The 18,103-nt window shown below is 35.6% G+C and overlaps 1 protein-coding gene and 1 long non-coding RNA gene across 28 annotated transcripts in view; one reads left to right on the top strand and one right to left on the bottom strand.

The window, feature by feature from the left end:
• The window catches only part of cdc42bpaa (CDC42 binding protein kinase alpha (DMPK-like) a), a 165,583-nt gene that overhangs the window by 32,799 nt on the left and 114,681 nt on the right, over window positions 1-18,103 (bottom strand). For 8 of the 27 annotated variants that reach the window (XM_087289731.1, XM_087289736.1, XM_087289744.1 and 5 more), the window contains 14 exons: window positions 17,370-17,475; window positions 16,759-16,907; window positions 14,696-14,787; window positions 14,155-14,231; window positions 13,834-13,872; window positions 10,431-10,550; window positions 9,757-9,834; window positions 9,316-9,421; window positions 9,089-9,225; window positions 6,554-6,693; window positions 6,390-6,471; window positions 5,184-5,403; window positions 3,584-3,646; window positions 19-618 (listed from right to left, as the gene is read on the bottom strand). In XM_087289731.1, coding sequence (XP_087145857.1) covers window positions 19-618; window positions 3,584-3,646; window positions 5,184-5,403; window positions 6,390-6,471; window positions 6,554-6,693; window positions 9,089-9,225; window positions 9,316-9,421; window positions 9,757-9,834; window positions 10,431-10,550; window positions 13,834-13,872; window positions 14,155-14,231; window positions 14,696-14,787; window positions 16,759-16,907; window positions 17,370-17,475 — 2,009 coding nt within the window. The remainder of the gene's footprint in view (window positions 1-18; window positions 619-3,583; window positions 3,647-5,183; window positions 5,404-6,389; window positions 6,472-6,553; window positions 6,694-9,088; window positions 9,226-9,315; window positions 9,422-9,756; window positions 9,835-10,430; window positions 10,551-13,833; window positions 13,873-14,154; window positions 14,232-14,695; window positions 14,788-16,758; window positions 16,908-17,369; window positions 17,476-18,103) is intronic. The other 19 variants (XM_087289733.1, XM_087289740.1, XM_087289747.1 and 16 more) reach the window with 3 other exon arrangements.
• Window positions 9,494-12,009, top strand: LOC147839921 (uncharacterized). Its single transcript, XR_015513059.1, has 2 exons — window positions 9,494-11,036; window positions 11,081-12,009. It is a non-coding gene; the product is annotated as an uncharacterized LOC147839921 (long non-coding RNA).

The following is an 18,103-nucleotide window of genomic DNA, read 5'->3' as shown; positions in this document are numbered from 1 at the left end:
AGCAAAAACATCACTTACGACATGCAGTTGGTGTCGCCGGCCACATCAGCTCCTGCTGTCGTGACCGTCTGCCTTGATAGTCCACATATATGCCTATACTGCTAAAACACAAGAGCAGCTCTTTACTGGAGATCTCCACAGCACACAGAGCGTCAAGCCCGAGCTGCTCAATGAAGCCCAGCGTGTGATCATCAGGATGGAGGAGGCTGCTGGTGCCTCCATCGCCCTGAAGACTGTAGCGCAAAAACCCAGACTGAAAACCAACGCAAAGCTTCTCGCCCTGGAGCCCCATCCACTGCACGCTTCCCGGGACCAGGATTTCCCGCAGCTTCCGATGACGCGCTTTGCTTTTGTTGAGCTCGTAGACGATCACCTTGTCGGGTTTCTTCATGGCCACAAAGAGACAGGTGAGAGATCCGTGTCTAATTGTGCCAGAAAGGAGAGTTTGGCAGCCTTTGGTTTCGGCTATCTTGTAGGATTCGACATCGCGATCATCCAGTGCCGTCATTGGGTATAAGCGCACGTGGCCATTTCGGCCGGATATCACAGCAATCAACTGCTCTGATGGGATCAGTTCGATTTGATGAACCTTTTTGTTGTCCCCTACTTTGATAATTTCTGCAAAAAGGAAAATGTAAACAATGAGAGGCTTTGTATTACTGGGTTATTATACTTTTTTAAATTTAAGCACTTCTCAAACACTTTCCAGATGCATTTTCCAATTTTACAAGTGTGGCATATTTACATCCATATTCACATAATATCAGATGTTATAGTATTCTGTGGCAGTATAGTATAGTATAGTATAATATAGTATAGTACAGGGGTTCTCAAACTCGGTCCTGAAGGTCTGGTGTCCTGCAGATTTTAGCTCCAACTTGCCCCAACACACATGCAAGGATGTTTCAAGAAAGCCTGGTAAGCCCAGGTATGTCTGGCTGAATCTGCATGACACCGGACCTCCAGGACCAAGATTGAGAACCTCTGGTACAGTATAGTATAGTATAACATAGCATAGCATATTATGGTATAGCGTAGTATGGTATAGTATAATATAGTATAGCATAATACAGCATAGGATAGTATAGTATAACATAGTATAGTATAGCGTAGTATAACAGTATAGTATAAGATAGTATAGTATAGCATAGTATAGCGTAGTATAACAGTATAGTATAAGATAGTATAGTATAGCATAGTATAGCGTAGTATAACAGTATAGTATAAGATAGTATAGTATAGCATAGTATAGCGTAGTATAACAGTATAGTATAACATAGCATAGTATAGTATAGCATAACGTAGCATAGTATAGTACAGTATAGCATTGTATAGTATAACATAGCACAGTATAGTATAGAACAGTATAGTATAACATAGTATAGCATATAGCACTGAATTACTGTCATTTACTCTATTAGACGTAGAATTTAATAATATTAAAGGTTAAACAGTCAGACGCATTTCTAAACATAATAGTTTTAATAACTATTTTCTAATAACTGATAACAGGGTTGTCAGTGGGAACAATCACACGTGGCCATTTCATCAACTGTTTCAATGGTATCAGTTCGATTTGATGGACCCCTTTGTTGTCCCCTACTATGATCCATTCTTCAAAGAAGAAAATGTAAACTATGAGAGGCTTTGTATTAAAGGGTTATTGCACATTTTTACAATTTAAGCACTTTCAAACACCCTCCAGATGCATTTTCAAACTATTCCAGCATTTTACAAGAGTGGCAAATTATATATTTACATATATACTAAATCAGGGCCGGTTTTTACCAAAAAGCAAGGTAAGCAGCCGATTAGGGCCCCTAGGAAATCTGGGGCCCACAATAAATACCTAGAAGTTTCTGCAAATTATATACAGTGTCATTTTCTATCATATTTTGTATGATGAGGGTCTAACAAATTTAATTTTACCCTAATTATTACATCCATGCAAATGTCATAGATCAGTCCAGCAGTCAAATCAGATGAAAATTTAGTTTTAAAAACCCAATAGTGTATTGATCATTTTTAGTTGTGAATTTATTTTAAGCAAACAAATCTTTTAAGAGCGATTGTGTTAAGATAAAAATTTAGAAAGCGAGACTGAGTGATATAAGAAAAAGTAAATAAATAAATACAAATACGAAGAGTGCACATTACTCTAGGACTGCGGGGTCCCGTGGCTGGAATTGCTTAGGGCCCCCAAATCAGAATATGTACTTTATAAGTCCCAATAAACAGGCAATATCTTAGTAATAATAGTATTATAGTAAATAACAGTAAGGTAATACGCATAATAATTCTCCTGTTAGCAAGAGTTGGTGCCTATAGTAAAGTGGTACATGTAAATAACAATAGCAACTTCAATCAAGATTTAAATTATACAGTGAATAAAAAGTGAAGGAGATTTGATAACTTGATTTAATCTCTGTATATCACGTCATTCATTTGAATAGGTTAAACTGTTTTATTTCCAACTTTATTTTAATGTGTGCCATGTATTCTATCATTAATAATTACCCTTTACCCCAATATTCCTGTTTCAATATAACTGATATTCCCAATATAACCGTTTTATTTACAATTAAACTCCTCTAAATGAACAGATTTAGGAGTTTGGGGTATTTTTAAGGTTATATTTATTATTTATTTAAGATTTGACAGGAAATGAAGCGGAAGAGAGAGTGGCCCAATCCTAATTCTACAAAATCCCCTTACCCCTACCCCTCGTTTTTCGTGTTCACTTAAAGGAGTAGGGGTGCCCCAATTCTCTTTAGTTAAATTCTCTTTAATGAGCTTTTTACAGTGTCTGCTATAATGTTAATGTTGTTTTTGTGTGCTTACATAGATGAATATGGCCACTGTGTAAATGCACAGTACTGTTATGATCTTTTTGCCACATTAGATCATAATGATAACACAATAATTGCCTTCAGTGTTTTCTTGAACATAAATAACACAACTGCAATCACCACAACAGTGGTGATCGTCTGATCTCATATGAAGCAGGAGATCGCGATGACATGATGACGTGTGCAGGTGTTGTAGTGCTGTACCATTTCTTAGGGGTACATTTTGAAGCCCTTCCCCTTCACACTCGGTTTCAAGGGCCAAGGGGAAGGAAAAAATAGAATTGGTATTGGGCCAAAATCCACCCCTGCACACACTGTAATGCTACAGATAGCATAGTATAGTGTAGTGTCTTAAGGGATTATTTTAATGGCATGTTTGCCCCAACATTGAATTACTGTCATTTACTCTATTAAATGTAATATACTAAGATTTTACATTTGTTAAAACAGTCAGATCATACTAATACGAGTTGCTAATTTTATGCAAAGCAATTATATTTAATTTAAATTGTTCATTATGATTACCTACTTAGTCAGAAATTAGTATGAAAGCAACACAACTACATTTTCAAGCACTTTCCGAACCTTGAAAACACTAGATTAACATACAAGTATGTTCACAGATTTCCAGCAATCATAAGAACTCTGGTATTAGCAAAAAATGATGTAGTGAGACATTATAAATGCAATAGATAAATACAGTAAACACAGATTAAGCTTTTAATAAAACTTACCATCTTTGGTAACATGAATAACGTATAACCCCTCCTCGTTTCCCAGAGCAATCCTCTCATGATCTGCGGATAAACATGAGTGAAGTTAATATAAGCAGAAAGCAGAGTTTGATAAAGCAGAGCTGATTGAGCTGAACTAGTGCAAACTAGTGCAAGTTCTTCTATTGTTATTTTATTAAAGAGGATTTTTTTTGTGCTTCTTTGAAGTACATGAATATAATATTCATTCATTCATTTTCTCTCGGCTTAGCCCCTTATTTATCAGGGATCGCCACAGTGGAATGCACCGCCAACTATTCCAGCGTATGTTTTACGCAGTGGATGAATTGCAGCGGACGCTTGTGAATTGCGTTTTTTCCGGTTTTACATTTAGATAATTTATGTGCATTTTTTTTCTCTCTGAATTGACTGTTTGTGTGTGCCTGTAAGTCTACGAGCTAAGATGAGGAAACGCCTCGCCACGAGTAAATATTCAATCACTTTGCTCTAAAGTTAGGGGGCGCTGAACCATCATTCTACACTTTAACATGGCGAGTGGCGAAGTGAGGCAACAGTATGAGAAAACGCCGGTGTCTTTCAAATCCACGGTGTGGGGACATTTTGATTACATGTATAGCCTAGTCAAATGCAAACACTTCCAACATGACTAGACATCTGCAGCGCTATCACCTAGCAGTATCACTGTCTGAAGGCAGGATAGCAGAGAAGGTAATATTGTCCTCCAAAAAACATCAATTCCTTGCTGAATCCTTTCAGCAAACATACCCAACTGGTTCCCAAAGACACATAAAAATAACAAAGGCAGCGTTAAGTTTAATTAAGATGGTTTATTAACGTTTACTGATATATAGATTTATCTGAAATGGTCAATTTATGTTTACAAAATTCACGTGATAAATTTTCAAAATGTAGGAATGTATGTCTTTCCCCAGTTTGTACATGGGCTACAAGCAGCTTTGAGATTTTTATTGTTATTTTTTTATACAATAAACTAGGAACTAGTGTATTTTTGCTGGCTTTTAAGTAAAATAAATATTGCAATAAATAATTTTCATTGTTTTCTCCTTAGCCTCTTACTGTTCCTATTGCCTAAGCATATAAGAAAACACTTGTGTATCAAGCCATCAGAACCGAACTGAAAACTGTGTTTAAAACCGAGGTATGTATTGAACCATAAGCTGACTGTATTGTTGCATCCCTAATATATATATAAGGGCATCCGCTGCGTATAAAATGTGCTGGATAAGTTGGCGGTTCATTCCGCTGTAGCGACCCCGGATTAATAAAGCGACTAAGCCGACAAGAAAATGAATGAATGAATGAATAAATATTATATATATATATATATATATATATATATATATATATATATATATATATATATATATATATATATATATATAATACTAGTCACAATATTATGAAAACATATTTGTATATCCAGATCACTAACAAAAACTAAAACAAAGATCCAACAAAATGCAATTAAGACACTTATTTATATAGCGAGGTTCTCTGATCTTATATAAGATCTTTTATATAGGTGATATTTACATAAAAACTTTTTGATTAGGACATTAGGAGAAGTGTTGGACTGTACCTATAATAGCAGCAGACTGTGTGGTTTTGATGAGAGGCAGTGCGCAGTCATATGCTTCTTTAGGGACGTAAACAAAGCGTTCTTTCAGTTTGCTTTTCTTCAAGAGCCGGTGCAGCTCCTTCAAAAGGCCGACCCACTTTGTTCTTTCCTGATCGCTGTCGGCCAGGATCAAAATGGAGCATTTTTTATTGGTGGAGGAGCAGAGCTGTGATGCTGTCACCTGCAGGAGAACAAAAGCAGAGCAGTTTCAAAGTCCATCACAAGTTTGACTCGATTATTCTTAACTTACAACACAAAAGCTAATGGTAAAAAGGAATAGTTCACCAAAAGCTGAAAATTTGCTCCGTCGAGTGGTTCCAAACTGTTTCTTTCTAGTATATGTTTAACACTAAAAAAGATATATGGAAGAAATCTGGAAACATTTAACTATTGACTTTGTGGTGCCTGGATGGTTGAATGACAGTAATTCTAAGAAATGCTATTCTGATAATCATATATATATATATATATATATATATATATTTTTTTTTTTATTATTATTTTTTTTAATCGCAAAATTGTACGCAAATTTCTGGGAATCACTACCACAAAATAAGTCTTTTTTTTTTCGAAAGAAAAATATTTTCACAAAAAAATTATATTGAAGCGTTATATATATTGTCTCAAGCTCCTTATTCTCATCGTAGAATAGGGTAAATGATCTTGTATTTATTTTATTCATCTTTTTTTACTGGATTTATTGTATTAATAAAAGTTTATTTTTATTAATCTTCTTCCTGGAGTGGACAGTTGCTTCTTTGGCAGAGCCCATCAAGAAAACTTGTGGTAAGGTATAAATCAAATTATTCCTCGGAAGAAACTACTGCACAAAAGCTCTAAACAAAACTCTTACTAGGAAATATGGTGAAGAGAGGATCCTGGTCATTTATTTAATTAGGGTATTAAATGAAGACATCCAGCACAACTTCCATAGTAGAAATAATAAATACTATGGAAGTCAATGGTTACAGGTTTTCAGATTTCTTCAGAAAACTTCTTCTGATTTCTTTAGATTTTACAAATCTTCCTTTGTGTTCAACAGCAGAAAGAAAGTCAAACAGGTTTAGAACAAGTAAAGGGTGAAAACATAATGATATAATTTCCAATTTTAGGTGAAATATGCCTTTGATATGAATCTATAGGTAAGTATGCTCATGTTCAACTTACTCTGAAGATACAGGGAATATCCTTCCTGTTTGCATGAATGACATCTGACGCCAAAACAGGGCTAACAGAAAATTCCTCATCCCTGAAACCAAACGGATAGAAAGGCTTAGATGCCGCTAACAGTAAAGACAGGCTGAGATGAGTGTTTTGAAGGCCTCACTGACCTCATGTCAATGACCTGGTTCACCACGACACCAGGCTGAGCAGCTTTGCCTTCTGGGAGATCATATAAAAAGAGTTTGAAGTCACAGACCACAGCAATGGCCCTCTGCCATCCCTTTTTCACGCCTAAAGGTTTGGGCACCTGAAAGATAACAGTTGGACATTCAGAATTACAATTTGTTATTTGCTTGTTTGGAGAAGTTTTATTTTATTTTGATTTGGCAATATTTCCTTGTGCGACAGACAACTTGTTAAATGTTAGAATTAAAATTATTATTAAAAGGGATTTTTATGTACTTCTTTACACAAATCACATTATATTATATTATGTTATAAATGATAATATTATATTATATTACATTATATTATATCATATTATATTATAGATTATTATTATTATAATATATTATATTACATCATATTATATTATACATTATTATATTATATTATATTTTACAGGGGCGTTGCTAGAAGCTCTACTAGGGCAGTACCCCCCACACTTCCCCCCTCAAAAGCACACCCCACTTTCCAAAAATATATATTTTAAATATTTATTATAAATAAATATAAATATATTTGTTTATTTTCAATAAATATAACAGTTGATTTATATTTATTATAAATAAATTAAATAATAATAATAATAATAATAATAATAATAATAATAATAATTATAATTATTATTACTATTATTAATATTATACAAATATTAATCCAAATAAATAACAAAAATCAATCCTAAAAGTAACTGGAAAACAATATAAAGACACAACTGGACTGATATGCTAAAATCACTTACAAAATCTTTTGCATGAATATTAAAGACAATTCTATAAAATACAAAACAACATGTTTTATAGAATTATCTGTTGTTATAGAAGGTGCAGTAGGTGATTGTCTTCAGAATTTTTTTTTTGTTGTGCTCTTCCGCAAACTCTGCATCAACCTGAGCTTCTTTCTGAAAGACCAGCGTGGCCTTGCATGCATGAAAAGAAAGATTGTTTCTGAAAGAGCTTCGGCCAAAAATGCAGAACCAAAACTTTTCCAAACCCTGAATCAATATCATATTACTTTTGCATGCTGGAGGGTAATGATATTATGCAGTTCAAAAAATCGATCTGAAGGATGACACAACGGCTGAAGTATTACTTTTAGAGAGGTATGCTATAAAACTATTATAGCCATGTAGATTGTGTTGTTGTTTATGAATGGGTTTATTTGCACAGTAGTGTTGTTCAGCCACTGAAACCGTCCGGCAAATGATTGGCTATTTTCAAGTTCATGGAGAACCTTTTACAGCATCGATAATATAGACGGTTAAATAGACCTGAGATACGTTTAGTTGTTCAAGTGAAAAAGAAGCTGAAAATAAGCGATGTAGGAAGATCAGCAAGCACAACTGAAAATTAAAAGTCACTTATTGTCTTGGCAACGCAAGCGTAAGTGTAATATTTCTGTTTTCAGGATATTTCTGTTTTTAGCACTGCTTTATTATGATCAAATTTTTATTTAGTTTAATAACAACACATAAGTAAATGTGCTCTTCCGCCTAACCAGCTTTACTGAGGTGAAGTTTGATTTATATTCACACATTCGTTCAACTTTGAACAGTGACAGCCTGTGACAGTTTTGGGGAGATGTAATCCTGCACCCGTTGGCCTATCCACAACTACGCTTGATAAAGTGCGTGTCTTCATAGAGTTTTCTAACTGGTGAATGACATGATCTGGTGTTATATCTAATCAGTGCACGTTCACACACCGGGAGCGTGTGTGAAGCACGCAGGAATGTTTTTCCGGGCACATGCGTCAGTTTGCATTCACCAGCATTGTTTCGACTGCACATAAAGAATAACAAACTTGCGCGTGCAAAAGACGCCAAATGTGAATGGCTGCAAACGTCTTTATTCTGAGATTACCACTCTAAATGAATACACCTGCATAAAGTAAATATTGGTGCACTTCAAATGTTGTTTCCTCGTGCCGCCCCCAGCAATATGCCGCCCTGGGTAATCACCCATATTGCCCATGCCTAAGTCTGCCCCTGATATTATATTAAATTATATTATAGAATTTTAGAAATACTACATTCGGTAGAATATTATTTTTTTCTAAGTAAACATTTCTAATAACAGAGATTCTGAAGTGAATTAAATTAAATGCAAATTAAATGCATTTCAGAAAACCATTCCTACGTGCTTCACACACGCTTCCGATGTGAATCCCGGCTGTTTACATGCATTTGATGACAGTGTTTGTTGTGTCTTGTACTTTTGAAGCAGATCAATTTAATTAAATCAAATCAAATTAAATTAAATTGAAAAACATTACATTGAAATGTTGGAATATTACATTTAGTGACAGGCTATTTTATTTTAAAATTCCTGAACTAGTAATTTTAAGAAAGCTTTCATTTAATTCCTACTATTTAAACAATATAGCTACAAAACCATTAATCTCACGCTATAATGACTAATTGTGCTAATAGTTCATTTTGATCACAAATTGTTCATGGTAATTTAAACTGAAGTGTCTAACCTTTACGTGGCCCTCATATGCTGTGCCGATGCCCTTCTGAGGGTCGATGCCGAGCGGTCCTTTGGTTTGATCTGGTGGGATCGGGCACACAGCGGGAGCTTTATCCGCACACGTCACATGACAGGAGAAGTTACAGACTGCAAGAAGAGAAAAAAGTGAATGCCAATCTAAATACTAGTTACCATTTTTACAACGGCATCAGTTTCAGCGTAAATGACCTGTCTCACCTTCACACGTGCAGCCCTGACGAATGATCCCCACCATCAGAGACGTACACTGGTTACATTTAGTAGGTGTGTTGAAGGTCTTCACCACAAACTGATGGGCTTTTGGCTAAAAAGAGCAATTCAGAATACTAGTAAATACATGAAATCATGCAGAATTATTAGCCCCCCTTTTATGTGTTTTTAGAAAAGCGTGTTATAAATAAAATATATTATTATTATTAAAACATTGTGAAAAATTACTTGCTCTGTTAAACTTCATTTGGGAAATATTTGGGGGAAAAATTAACAGGAGGGCGAATAATTCTGACTTCAACTGTACAAATGAATGTTATATATTGAGATGGTTGGTTCCATGACGTCAATTAACATTCAAAGAACCATTTTTTACCAAAAATAACAATTAAAAGAATAGGAAGAAAATTAATGAGTTAAAAAAAGTACTTTAGGTATGCTGTGAGCGGAGCTACTGTATCCTGATCGTACAGGAGTTTGTGCACCTCGCTGTGGCTGATCTACCTGCTGGAAAAACAGACAAAACTATTAGTGACAACATGCCAACATTGCTTGTCTATGAATTGCATTTCTTGATTTAAGAATTTTAGATATTGAAAAAGGTCCCTAAATTGTACATGTGAAGTTTCAGCTCAAAATATCCCACAAACAATGTTTTATAACTCTTGGAAATTGCCCCAGTTAGGCTTTTGCTTTTTAGGCTAATTGTGAAATTTTGGTGACTGTCCCTTTAAATTCAAATGAGATTGCTTGTTTGTATTTTTTTAAAGGGGCGGAGCTTCAAATGCCTGTGTCAGTATAGTAGCAGATTCAAAAATAAGACTAACGTTGTATGTCAATGAGGGAGAGGTCACTAATGAACGGGGCTTTCCACCTCTGATGACCGATACAAAGGGAGAATGTCAACCAAAGGGTGATTATAAAAAATACAATAAATACATTTTTACCATTAAAGGCTGGTTATATTCACAGACTGTTGCCACACAACTGTATCCAGACCCCTTATAAAAGCAATTTTTGCAAAATAGGTCCCCTTTTAAATTAAATCCAAAATGGCGATAAAGTTTTACTGTTGATTGAAGGAAACAGAATTGTGAAGTCACCTCATGAGACTCCACGTCGCTAGTGGTAGAGGGCGAGCGAGAGTGGGACGTCGCCTGGGATCTTCCATCTTCCTCCCGTGACGGTGTGTTGGAGAGGCTGAAGTTATCAATGGAATCAATCTAATGAGAAGATTAAATACAGAAAATGTTTCTAGCTGTACCATTAGCAGCCAATGGAAAACATATCTCCCGGAAACAAAAGACATGCCTGTGAAATGTCAAGCAGCAGGTAGGGCTGGGTGGTATGAAGGTAAATATCATTACAGCGGAATGAAATGTGTACCGTAAAACAATTTTTTATTCCATGTATACTGCGAAATTTAAATAAGTGGGCATGGCCAAAACACTATTGCTTTATATTTTCAACAAAAAGTGATCACGTAATTCAGTGGTCCCCAACCCCCGGGGTGGGGGTTTGTGGATCAATTAGTACCGAGACGCATTAGAAATCATTGATTATTTTCGTTTTATTTATTATCTGAAGTTATCTTTTATTTTAAAAAATCTTTCATTTAAAAAAATTACCGTATTCTCTCGGTTACATCTTGGTCACTTGAGCGCCACAAACTAGCAAAATGAAAGTTTCTTTGAGTAGGGGAAAAGTAAGTAAAACTTTTTACACGCTATCGCCATCGCCAATGATCAACAAGCTTTACGATGCTGAGCCAGCATTGCGATCCATCATTTATATTGATATATAACTTATCGTTTGCATGTCATCTTAATAGCAATAATGGTCTTTTCATGAGCTGTGTTAAATTTTACATATAGCTGCTGCTTGCACGCCTGACAGCATCGTAAGGATTAAATAAAGGATTATACAGCACCTCTCGCACTTAAAATGTGTAGATTCAGTGGCAAACACTGTTACCTGCAAACTCCATCCCACAGACTTTACAGTCAATGGCTTTAGTCATTTTCATAGCGGACTTAACATAATACTGGAAGTCTTTTATCAACTCTTTGAAAAGTGTAAATGGAGGATTAACATTCAGCACAAGATCACTAATAAGATATGCCATTATTAGTAACTTTAGGTAAATCTGTCAATGTTATTTTCATTCTCTCATCTTCAGCGCTTCACATTTTCAAGGTTGCAGCTACTGTAATCTGAAGGCAGAAGGCTTTGACTAAGTGATTGACAGCTGATATTAACCAATCATTCGTGTTCAGTTAGAGCAGAGGGCCAAGAAGAAGAGCACAAAGGCAGGGCAAGCATTGTAGGCTTTTTATTTCAGCAAGTTCACATAACAACTGTTTTAATCTGTTCCTGAGTGCTGCGTTTGGCGTTTTTAGGTGCAAAGATGCATTCTGCATAATTGTCTCTTAAATCCGCGCACACGGTGAGGATTTTGCAGCGAAAAGAATGAAAATGAATGCACCACAGTGAACTCCAACCGAACTCTTGTCTCCTCCACCAGCTATGGGAAAAGCCATTAGAACGACACAGATCACTGCCTATTCATGCCAGAGTCCCACTGAAAAAAAGTGTTTGACAGGTGGTCATTTGTGTGTAACTTTATTTATTTATGGTTTGGTTATGGGTAAAGCAAAGACCATGTGGGTCAGGTAGTGAAAACGGTAGGCAACAATTAATTAATTCGTCATTGTTACATATTGAGTAACATTATTTTTGACAATGCTAGTGTGTATTGTTCCTGTGTGTTGTTTCCTCCATTATCTGTCTCTTTCTCTCTCTCCACATGAGCGGAGATCAGGTGCAGCTGTGAGAGGGGCGGCGCCAGCTATAAAGGCACGGCGTTGACGCTCCTCATCAAGTTCTCTTCCTGTTTCCCCTTGCTATTGTGTGTCTGAGCAGTTCGCTCTGAGTTCTGTGTGTGGCAGTGATCTTACTGTCTGAAACCTTTTTCCAAAGTAATCTGGTGAGATACTCTGTTAAATATGGTAATAGGACGGTAACCTGCATTAGCGGTGGCTGATTGTTTAATGCCTTTCTACAACCCTGTTTCAAAGTCATCTGGTGAGATACTCTGTTAAATACGGTAATAGGACGGTAACCTGCATTAGCGGTGGCTGATTGTTTAATGCCTTTCTACAACCCCGTTTCAAAGTCATCTGGTGAGATACTCTGTTAAATACGCCATTAGGACGGTATCATGTGTTAGCTGTGGCTAATGTTTACCTTAATGCTGAATGATCAAAGGGAAGGCCCTTTTCTTTTGTCCAGTTTTCTCCTGTTTTGTGGTTAGTTATGGAGGGTAGAATTGTATGCTTTATTTATGGAACTTTATTTTTGGTATAGGTAAGAAGTTTAATATTAGGTAGCGTAGCTTGTTTTGTTTGTTGTTTTGGTCTTTTTGTTCCCTGATTCTGATATTGATCTTTTTGTTTAATTAATCTATTACCCCTTTTGACAACTTGGCCTGTGTGTGTGCTTGGGGAACAGGAACGGGGACTCCAGGTGAACTCTTTTAATAGCAGTCATCCTTAATCTTATGTGCGTAGCGAGGTGCATCCGCTACGTAACAGTCATAAATTATTTAATATTAAATAACCACCCCCACCCCCTGCCTACGACGACGATGACATCATCCATCGGGATGTTTCACATTAGACATCATACGATGCCAAAATGGTCAACATCGCCCAACCCTACCAGAGATGAGCCTCTGGTCTAATAAGTAAGAAACCGCTTAAAAGACCCGTTCTCAAATAACTTATATTTAGTCATTATTTGGGTAGCACAAATATTGTCAATGCCTTAGACAGAATTCAAATGAGCCAGTGAGATTCATCTAGATTTTTAAAAAATGTATCTATGCCCGCCTATAATATATATATATATATATATATATATATATATATATATATATATATATATATATATATATATATATATATATATATATATATATATATATAGTAAAAGATATTGTTACCGTAGAATAAACTTTCTCATACCGTGAAAAAATTTTTGGTCATACCGTCCAGCCCTACCAACAGGCCCTTTAGAAACACATCATGCACATTAGCAGTATACCGCCAAGAATAAAACATTTCCAAAGACCCAAACACCATGTAAGTGACACCTGACTGAAATGAGACCCAAGTGTGCAGCAAAAATAATCAAAAAAGAAGCACAGATTAACACAAATGCCACGTGTCTGTTTCACAATGGTTTTAGAAACAGTAAATAAAAGCAAAATGTGTTAGACTGCAGTCACCAGAACAAAATGTTACAGATGTATTAGCGTCAAAAAGCGTCAATTCTCTACAGACAAAATTGACCCTCCAACTTGATAAGAATATTGCACTTGAAAGACCCTTTGGGATGTGTTTATATGTCACTTATGCCATGCAGTAATAGATCACACATGCATGAAAGTCACACAATTGAGGTAAAGATGAACCACAGCACCAGAACACAACAAAATGAGCTTACACGTCTGCCTTTACCAGCCGGCCCACTGGCAGTGGAGCGCTTCATCACAGACAAAAAAAACACAGATAAAGAAATAAAAGAGAGCAAATAATACATGAACACAGAGAAAAGGATTCAAAATCTCAAGTCTCTAAAGCCCTGAAGTTATAATGGAGGATGTGTTTTTTAAAACACGCTTTAAAGCTATTTAAAGAAAATAGAGAAAGCAGAACCATCAATAATGTCTGAACAACAAATTAAACTCAAACAGAAGGAATTCATATAAAATCGAGGATCACTTCTGCTGCCATTTCTTCTTAAAGTCATTTTTTAAATACTTACATCAAACTGATCCAGAGCTGAGGTTGGAGCATTGAGGAATGCCAGGAAGGAATTCTGGGAGTCTTGGTGCTTGACACCTGGAAAAAAAACATTATATGAAACGCACGTCACATATGACCATACATAACATCTACATAACATTCATTCATTTTTCTTCGGCTTAGTCCTTTATTTATCACGGGTCACCACAGCGGAATGAACCGCCAACTATTCTGGCATATGTTTTATGCAGCAGATGCCCTTGCAGCCGCAACCCTTTACTGGAAAATTTTACTCTAAATTTTACCCATGCACACTCATTCACAAACGCACTCACACACTACGTCCAATTTAGATCATCCAATTCATCTTTAGAGCATGTGTTTGGACTGTGGGGGAAACTGGAGCACCCAGAACATGCAAACGCGACACGGAAAAAACGGCAACTAGCTTAGCCAGGACTCGAACCAGCAACCTTCTTGCTGTGAAGAAACAGTGCTAACCACTGAGCCCTACATAATATTCTGTTATCATAACTGATTTCAAATGTTTGGGTTTTTACCTTTAGACATGCGCAGATTGTCCGTTTCTTGTTTCAGCCTCTGGATCTCTGCCTGCAGGTCCTGGTTTTGCTTTTCCGACTCCTCCAGTTTGCTGTGTAGAAGAAATTCAAACACAATATGATGACCTGATTAATGTAACAAAATATGGGTGAAACAAAGGTATTGAAACTTTTCAATAATTTGAAATACGAGTGTAACTGATTCTAAAAGAAATCCAATGTTTTTTTTTTTTTGTTTGTTTGTATTTTTCTTTAGAAACGAAGATGTACTCAAAAATGAATGCAAAACTAATGCAAACATGCATGAATGGGAAAAGATCATTCTATACAATATTATGAGGCTGGTTTCTTTTGAACTGTCAGGGATAAAAACAATAACAAAAAGTACAATGAATGAGTATATATATATATATATATATATATATATATATATATATATATATATATATATATATATATATATATATATATATATATGTATACTTTAATGATTATGTTCATTAAGTTCATGTTTTTATTCATAAGCTTTTAAATATATACAAAATTAAATTTAGCATTTTAAATAGATTTATACATCATCTGAAATTCTGATGGTTCAAAAAAAATCTAAACCTTGAAAAAAATAACCTTAAAGGTTGTCAAAATTGAGCTCTTAGCAACACATTACTAATGAAAGATTCAGTTTTAATAAATTTATAAAATGTCTTTAAAACTTAAGATTGTTCGATAAAGTTTACTAATGGAAGTACTGAACTACTATAAAGTAATGTGTATTTATATAGCGCATTTATTGTCTCTCCACACCACCACCAGTGTGCAGCATCCACTTGCATGATGATGTGAAGGCAGCCACAGGACAACAGCGGCAGTGCGCTCACCACACACCAGCTATAGGTGGAGCGGAGAGACAGTGTGTAATGTATTTAATACTCTATATAAAAGGCTTTTTTGGTTATGGCAGCTTAAAAACACCTCGCATATGGAAAATAAAGTGACATGCATTGCTCAGGTGTGAGTTTTTCACAGACTGTAAAACAAAGTGTTCAACAGAGTTTAAAAATCTTGATGGTTCTGTGGGTCTCGTCTATCAAATCTGATCTTTAATTCATATTTTATATTGGATTTAAGTCAGGTGATTGGCTGGGCCATTCTACAGCTTGATTTTCTTTCTCTGAAAGCATTTGAGAGTTTCCTTGGCTGTGTTTTGGATCATTGTCTTGCTGAAATGTCCACCCTGGTTTCATCTTCATCATCCTGCTAATGTAGATGTTGGACTGAAGCAGATAATATTTATTTACAATGAGGAAGGGCAGAGGGTTGCTGAAGAACTACTGAGAGATTTCAGCTGCTGTCTGGGCTTTCACTGCCTTTCTACACCTCCCTTTCTTCATGTGTTCAATACTTTTTCCCTGTGTCATTTCATTTTATTGCTCATAACTTCATTTTCAAACTAATTAGTTTTATTTTTTATTTTTTGCAAATATGGTTGTATTTGGTTGTTACCAATATCCAGTGTAAATTTCAGTCAACAGCACCTTTAAAAATATGTTTTCTGAGAAAACGATAATGTGTTCAATACTTATTTCCCCCCGCTGTATAGCACAAAATAAATATATTGCTCCTATCGACTTTATACTTCAGTGTAGAAGTGCGCTCGTTTTTGCGATTGTTTTAGAACTTCTGATTCTGTGTCGCCATGGGAGAAATGACTAGGATGCCTATACAGACAAAGTACAATAATATAAGAAGAAAATATCAGTTTGCAACATCTAGCAGCAAAACGAGCTGTTTTTAAAGTCTAAAAATGAATGGAAGTGAATGAGACTGGAATTCAAAATAATTCAAATGGCTGCGTCCGCTAATACGCGGAGAATAAGGCGAATATTTTGTGCATAAGCAGATTATATTTTCTGCATAAAATTAGGCCTTTCAAATCAAACCCATATCTGCTGACCACCATTTGGGATTTTCCGCAACTGATTCTGGAACATTAAGTAGATAATTGGTATCTAATTTTCAGATCTACCAACTCTTGTACTTTAAAGAAGAGCTGTGTGTTTTACCACTCAGTAGCCATATGGGATGCCTTGACTTTGTTGAGCTCATCCTGGATGGTTTGTTTGGCTTTAATCTCAGCATCCAGTGCAGACTGCAGTTCCAGACGGGCAGACATATCCAGTTTGGCCAGACGTCTCACCTTCCATGGCATGTCCTGGAAAACCAGAAGAAAAGTTTAAACGTGCTGGGTCACATTGTACAGTGAGATATGTTGACATAAACGCCATTGAAAGTCTGAAAAGATTGCTTTTGATATTATTAAAGTGATAGTAGAGAAACATAAACAAAAATTACATCATCATTTAGTTTATCTCATGTCAGTTTTAAACCTTTATGAGTTTCCTTATTCTATTGAACACAAAAAGAAGACAAGTTTGAAGAAGTTGCTAACACCTATTGACTTCCATAGTAGGTAAAAAAAAAAAAAAAAACTTTGATGCCAGGTACCAACATTCTTTAAAATATCTCCTCTTGTGTTCACCAGACCAAAGACTAGCTTCAATCAAACAGGTTTTAAACAAGTGAAAGATGGGTTAATTATGACAGAATTTTCATTTTGGGGTGAACTTTCCCTATAAACTGCATTTTTCGCTCATTATGTATATTACGTTCTTACAGTGGCACGTGCACCCAAACTGGCATTCTTTAGGCCTTCCAGTTCCTCTGTCATCTTAGTGGCCAAAGCCTGCAGATATCCTCGAGCATCTTTCTCATCACTGACCCTAAAAGAAAAACACAGATGCTCAGAATTGTACTTACTAGACATCACCACTAGATGGCACTGTATATAAACAAATGTTACGAGTTTTGTGCAAAAAAAGTGCATTTACATAATAACAGTGATTTGATCAGAACTATTGAATGCCTACTTATCTGTTTAAAAGCTGAATAAAATACACAAGTCAAGCTTAAAGGATTTATAATGCCTTCCCTCCTTACTCTTGAGATCATTCATACACCTGTGCACTTAAATCTCTCAGGTTTCAAGATCCGCTAGCATTCTGCTAATTGAACTGATGCATTAAGGTGATGGCATTAATTTTTAATATAAAAGCTCCTACAAGAGCTCAGGTCGACAAATTGTGTACATATCGATTGTGTATGTTTGAAATGCCTCTACTTTGTAGAATAAAACGCCTGACAAATATTTAAATCTACAAGGAAAAACTACTTGGCAATGATTTATTTTTGTATTAAAAACGCCTCTAAATCATTAGATGGATTTATAGGGACTGGTTTCATTTATGCACCTCATTGTAGTTTTTTTTTCACTTTGACTTTTGCATATTGAAGGTTTTAATTGTATTAAGTTGTGACTGCAATGCCTAAGTTGGGGACTAGTTTGTTTGG

The sequence above is a fragment of the Danio rerio genome, chromosome 17 (assembly GCF_052040795.2).
Source record: "Danio rerio strain M-AB ecotype USA chromosome 17, GRCz13ab, whole genome shotgun sequence".
Taxonomy (NCBI): Eukaryota; Metazoa; Chordata; class Actinopteri; order Cypriniformes; family Danionidae; genus Danio; species Danio rerio.
Note: the sequence above shows the minus strand (reverse complement) of the source record. Positions and strands in the feature narration are given on the sequence as shown.